Below are 6664 nucleotides of genomic sequence, written 5' to 3' on the forward strand. Positions count from 1 at the left end.
CACTCTATGCAATCTTTCCCACTAGACCCATGAAGCACCCAATGTTCTGGCAAGTTGATGCCTAGGATAACTTAACTCTGTATCTGTAAATGGGCTGAAAATGTGGTGCCAACATTTGTCTTGATACATCCGCTCCACTACACTATTCCCAAGAGGCATGCACTTTGTTTAACCCAGTTCCTAGTCCCTTCATCTAGCACAAGTGCTCAACAAATGCCTTAGATCTACCTTATGGAACCATCTCTCTTTCTAAAATGTACTGCTGCTGAGCTGGCAGGTGACTGTAGTTTAGCCGGTGGCATACCATATGCCAAAAATGTATCATTGGAAAACACAAAATACCTGCTTGTTTCTTTCTCACAAACTTACATATCAGTTTTCATGTTGAAATTAATTGAACATTATCCCAAATCTCAGCTATTAATAAGACATTTAAACATCAGGCAAAATAATACATTAGATTACTTACCAATAAACAATATTGGAAAAGTGATAAACAACAGGAACACATGAGGGACCAGGTTGAGGGCATCCACAAAGCAGGGATTTTGTAATACACCATCATAGATATTATATGAAGAAATGTTGTTACCACAAAATGAAAGACTCATTTCTTCTTATGGCTTATTCTGAAACAGAATAAAGAAAAGGTCCTCTTATTATTACATTTTCTGTCATAAAATTATGGCCTCAGATAAGGGGTTATAGCATAAAATTAATCTCCCTTACTTTTGCAATTGAGAAAATAGAAAACTAAGGCAAAGTAACATCTTTTTTGTTTTGTCCACATTTTTTATTGGTGCACTATAGTTATACATAATGATGGTATTTGTTGCTGCATATCATACTTGCTCACAGTATAACAATATAATTTGGTCAATATCACCATGAGGATTTCTTATACATTCTGCCATAAAGCCTTTTCTACAGATCTATTTTTTAGAAAACTATTTTATTTCAATTTGAAACACGCCTCAAAGGAATGTCTGAATAACCAAAATAAGAACAAGAATGGTGATATAACAAAAAGAGAACAAAACCAACAACTGAAAACTCAAAATGGTGCAATATCAGATTGTTTTCCATGTTCATACATTTAAAAATGATTGCTAAGCAACTCTAGCTGGATACAATTTGTTAGAATACTTTATTACTTTCAAGAAATAGTAATCACTCAAAGACCAACATGGCTGCAAACAGTAATTAATCTCTCTCTGAAGGATATTAACTTCCAATACTTAAGATAAATTAAATGTATCTCAAGTGACAGGTCAGTGAAACTACTCAAGTCTCAGTAAGAAATATTCTTAAATAAAATGCACTTTACTCCAGTTTTGAAACAGAAGATAGTTTTAAGTTGGAAATCTGTATTCCATTAGAGTAGAAGTAGATAAGGTTAGAGAAGAAACAGGGGGCGGGAATCACATAGGGCTTTTGTAAGTTATTCTTGGGATTTGGGCTTCTTTTCTGAGTGACATGGAGCCACTGGGGGGATGTGAGCAGAGGAGTGACATGCTCAGAATTTAAATGGATGTCTCTCATAGCTGTACTGAAACAGATGGTAGAGGAGCCAGGGACTGCTCAATCAAAGTATACTACTGTGAAATTCCAGCAAGAGTTTCAGCATTCCAAAAGCCTCTTCTATAATGCCTTCTTTTTATTTAGAACATACTAAATTCCAGGCACTTTGCATATATTATCTTACATCCTCAAAACCATCTTATAGGATAGTGGTGTTATTTGCATTTTATAGCAGAAGATACTGAGTTTCAGATGGGTTCAGGAACTTGTCAACCAGCAGAGAATCCAGGATCCACACCCACTTGTCTGATTTATAAACTTTGTTCTTTCCAATGCATCATATAGTCTCCAATCTGCTTTTTAAAGAAATAATCTTATTTATTCTTATTAAAACAAGTAGCGATTTAAGATTTTAACCTCAGTGGACTTTTTCATATTTATGTCAGACTGGATTCTTAGATTATTAAAGACTGGCAAAAATTTGATTAACATAGTACCTTTTCTCTCTTTCCTTTCATGGATAATTGACTTTGTCTTGGGGACAAACAATATTTTTTTCCTAGAAGAAAACAAAGACTGTTACAAAGGAAAGATTGGCAATTGTATGTAATCCCTTTTCACATATTATTTCTGTTAAGCCTTTTTTTTCTGAAAATATCTTCAATGTACTCTCTAGCTAAGATGTTGTCTCATCTTTAAAAAGGTTGTGTTTTTTTAAAAACCCAAGATGTGGTTATATACTCGGTATATTATTACAAACTATTATGGTTCTAAATGGCATGAAAAATTTTTAAAGGACTTGAGATCTTCAAATAACTGTAAAATGGAAACTATTAATTCATATGTGTATGTTAGATATATTTCTGGTAAAGATAGAAAAAAACAGAAATTTAAAACACCCAGCTAGTAATGGAATTTTTAATACTGCTTCCTTTAGTTGGTAGAAATGACAAAGGAAAACTTGAAACCCACTCTTAATTGAAAGAGATTTAGAATGATTTCTTCCTTTTACCATAATCTCTAACTGCATTTTCCCTGGATCCCAACCTGCCCACCACTTCTTACCATGTGTCCTTTTACTCCCTCCTCTATTTTTTCTCCTTCGCCCTTGGCATCCTTCTCCAAAACCCACTGGCCTATGGCATGTTCTAACAATCAGCCCACATTACAACCCAACATGGACAAAAAGGGAAGTAGTCAACTTACTGCAAATGCATTAATAGTTACCGTGTTTATCAAAGACATTTTATTCAATCAAGATTGCTAACTAACTTTTAAATTTCCTATTGTCATTCAGGTTTCTGTTAACTTCGGAGTGCTTCTGGATGTGTATAAACTACTGCTCTTGCTGGCTGAACTCTGTCACCTGACATCTTTCAGCACCGCCCCCTCTGAAGCTGAGGAAGTTCAGCTAAGCACTATCAGAGGCCCTACTATCAAGAAGGAGGAAAGGAAAGGGGTCACAAGGAAAGGTGCATTTTTCCCCATAAGTATAAACCCCCTGAAAGACATTCAAGTATTTATGACAGTGAATAAATAGGGTTGGAGAACTTGATCGTATAAAGTCAAAGAGTAAAAGTGAAACTTTGATTATAGGGATGGTCTACAAAATAGAAAACATAACTGAAAATATTTCTTGATGCTCTAACATGATTTCATGGTTAAAAAGTGTCATCAGTATTCTTATTCCTTGAAACACTTTAAATGAAGTCCCACAACCCCTAGAACTTATAAAATTTGGATTGAGTTGATGAATATAATAATTGAGCTATCTATTCTATTAGTTCATCTATAAGAGAACAGTTATCTGATTTAATTTTAAAACATGTTAAAGTATCAGGTACCTTATTTATTTTTGTCAGCCCTCTACTCTGAAAGTAGACTACCTGTTAAGTGGAAATAGCATTTTCCTGTCCACCAAGCCCTAAGTGTCAGTTGTGATAGAATAACAATCCCAGACAACCTCAAGTCCTGAACACACCTGAAAAAGAAAAACATGCTAAACTTAACATGAAACCTCTCTTTCTCACATGGAGAACTCATTTTTCAGTTATTTAAATTATGCTCTGAGAAAAACATGTCGTTTTAAAGAATTTAGGACTTTATTATGATCTAGAGCATTTTCAGGGCAAAGATCACTTGCAAAAACAAATGCTACAATAACTTCTTTGAAGTTTTTCAATCAGTGGTTCATAAAATAAGAACTAGATGTCTAGCTAGCTATGTATCCAGCTACCTATCTGGCTAGCTAACTATAACAGACCCAAGAAAGAAATTTACTAACAAAAATGACCCGCTAACTTTTGATTTACTGCCTGGTCTGAATCCACCCATTTACTCCTCAGAGGCTGTGAAGTTCTATCGCATATCAAAGGAAATGCTGGAACCACTTAGCAGATAAGATTTCTGAGACACTGCAATGAAAACTGAGCAAATAAAGCAATAAATAAATAAATACCTTGGGCTTGACGATGCTTCAAACCCCTACAGATGCACTTGTGCTACCTTCGAAACACGAACTTCCTACACTGTCTTAGGATGTAAATTTCAGACCAGGAAACACAAATCCTAAAAAGCAAAGAGTCACAAAAATTAAGCAGAGACAGCTACTTCATGAATAATACAAGAGATGTCTAAGAGAAAAAAATTAATAACACCTTTTCCTGCTTCCATTTGGTTTAAGTAGGAGTCGGCAGTTTTGTAAGTAAAACTGGAAACCTGACCCCCACCCCCTCTCTTCACGGCGGGGCCCTGTCCCTTAATCCTAGAAATAGCGATGGTGAAGGCAAACCGCTGCAAGAGCGCGGGCGCCTTTAAATTGCAGAAATAATAGATCAAAATCTACAGCTTATCGTTACTCTTAAATTTTTTAATGAGAGTTATGTAAAAGACATGGACTCACTCACTCGGATGACAGAGCTTTCCTCCCCTAGCCGAAGCACGCAGTGCGCCGGAGCAGATTATTTTTAGGGTGGTGGGAGATCAGCTGCTGCCTCCTATCGAGTTTCTAAATTGCACAAACTACTCCGGGCCGGGGCGGACACCACGGCTGCGAGGCAGGAAACTGGGCAGAAGCCCCGCGCGCATCGCCTGGGACTGGGGACCCTCCCTACCCCCGCTCGGCCCAACTTTCCGCGCTGCAACAGCGGACTTGGGGCGCGCGGGGTAAAGAGTTTTCAAAACCAAGCAATCTGCGTCCCCCGCGACTTCATCGAACACTGACACTTGCAATGAAGGATGCGATGATTCCCCGGAGTCGGGTTTTCAAACGTCAAAACACGCGTGGTCCTCGCCTGTATTTCCCCCTCAACTCTGTAAGCACCCTTTTATTGGCCACATAAGGAAGCGGATTTGGGGGTTTGACCGTTTTGTCCCCGAACGGACCTGGGAAAAGAATGGCTCATTCTAGGCAAAAAAAAAAAAAAAAAAAAAAAAAAAAAAAAAAACCCGCTGCCGGGCCGTGGAAGTGCCTGCGAATGTCACACCGGCTATGCAGGCTCAAGTGGAATGCTTCCCCCGTGACCAGGAAAACCCGGCCATTCCCCGCAGAGGTCACCGCACTGCAGACCCGCGACCCTCGCCCAGGCTCCCCGAGAGCGTGACTGGTTCCCACGGATACACGAACAGCTCCCGGTTCTCTTGCTCCCAACCAGAGACGTAATTAACTCTCCAGAGAACCTGTTTAAAATACGATCACTCCTCCATAACTTCCGCCAAGCTGCGAATTTTGAAACCGACAACTTTTCAATTAACACTCGATTTTCTCAAAGGCCAGTTTTGAATCAACTTGAAATAATTATTCTTTTCAGCAACTGTCCTAATCTAATCAAGGATGGTCAGCCAGGCGGGCTGGTGCCTCCGAGGCTCCCGCGCGATCCCCAAGGGGCATTGGTCCCGGGACCACAACCCTACACCCTGGTGGCCACCGGCCTGGCGGACCTTATGGGCAGTCCTGCAAGCCCCGGGGGATTTCCCCGCTGGCGCCTCTCTCCCCGGAAGGTCGCTGCGTTCCCGGGTGAGTGCCTGCAGTGGCCAGCGTCGGTGACCAGAACCTGCCGCCGCTAGGGGCCTGCTAGTCACTTAGAGGCTGCGCCCAGGAGGATCCGGAAGACTGGTCCTGCGGCCTTTGAAGGCCAGACAACTGCACCCTGGAGCTCTTTGCCGGGACGCGGGAGCAGGGAGAAAAGATTGGCTCGACAGCGGGGACCCGGGTACTGTGGATGAAATCCCGGGAGAGCCCGCGCACAAGTCAGAAGAGGCACCAGAATCTCTCCAGGGCATATGAGGGAGAACGGGAAAGAAGGGTTGCAGATAATCCCAAAACAGGGACTGAGTGTGACTACACAAAATGAAGTTGATTTTTTTAAATGAATATTATTAAGGTCATTCATAATAATAAGAAAACATGCTTATTGTAGAAACTTTGGAAGAAGTGGGAAAGTATGAGAGACTAATGAGCCTCTCCCAACCATAAAACTACTGAAAATATTTTGTTTTATTTTAGCAAACACAGGCGTTATAGTACATTGATTAAGCACATGGACGAGGAAGCCCAGCTCTGCTTGATTCAAATCCTGCTCAGTGACTTAAGACAATTCTGTTTATGAGTTTCCTTTTTTGTACAACGAGACAAATAATGGTACATGTGTCTTATAGGTTTGATGTGAGTGTATACGAGATCGTATCTGCACATCGCAGAGCCCCTGCTGCTTCAGTAAACATTAATGAGTACATTACCATTATTCTGCTTCTTTCTATGCATATTTGTATTATTGGCTTTACAACATAATTTGTCTCCACACAGCATCTTTTAAAATAATTTTCTTCCAATGGTACTTTAAAATCTTTATAGAAATAATTAAAATGGTTGTATAATATTCCATTGTGTGGTTGTGCCACAATTTAAATAGCGTTTTCATTTGTCAGACATATAATTCCAAATTTTCACTATCTGTGATCTTATGATGAACATTTTGTGTAACTTTCTTTCTAGCAGGTAATTTCTTGAGATACATTCTCTGAAGAGTAATTACAATATAAAAAGTGGTAACTATTTTTAAGGCTATGGACTTTTCTAAACCGTTTGTATTAACTCCTCCCAACTGTGTGAGATGACTTAACTGCATTTTACACCCAAACAGCA

The 6664-nt window shown here is 39.5% G+C and overlaps 1 protein-coding gene across 13 annotated transcripts in view; it reads right to left on the bottom strand.

Annotated features, from left to right (window-relative positions):
* The window catches only part of ABCC9 (ATP binding cassette subfamily C member 9), a 129332-nt gene extending 122976 nt beyond the window's left edge, over positions 1-6356 (bottom strand). For 3 of the 13 annotated variants that reach the window (XM_079141422.1, XM_079141421.1, XM_079141419.1), the window contains exons 1-4: positions 4424-4734; positions 3980-4089; positions 2019-2080; positions 470-629 (exon numbers count right to left, since the gene is read on the bottom strand). In XM_079141422.1, coding sequence (XP_078997548.1) covers positions 470-611 — 142 coding nt within the window. In that variant the 5' untranslated portion in view covers positions 612-629; positions 2019-2080; positions 3980-4089; positions 4424-4734. The other 10 variants (XM_079141420.1, XM_079141418.1, XM_079141430.1 and 7 more) reach the window with 9 other exon arrangements.
* Between the last annotated feature and the right edge of the window lie 308 nt (positions 6357-6664).

Source organism: Sciurus vulgaris (genome assembly GCF_902686455.1).
Source record: "Sciurus vulgaris genome assembly, chromosome: 5".
Classification (NCBI taxonomy): domain Eukaryota; kingdom Metazoa; phylum Chordata; class Mammalia; order Rodentia; family Sciuridae; genus Sciurus; species Sciurus vulgaris.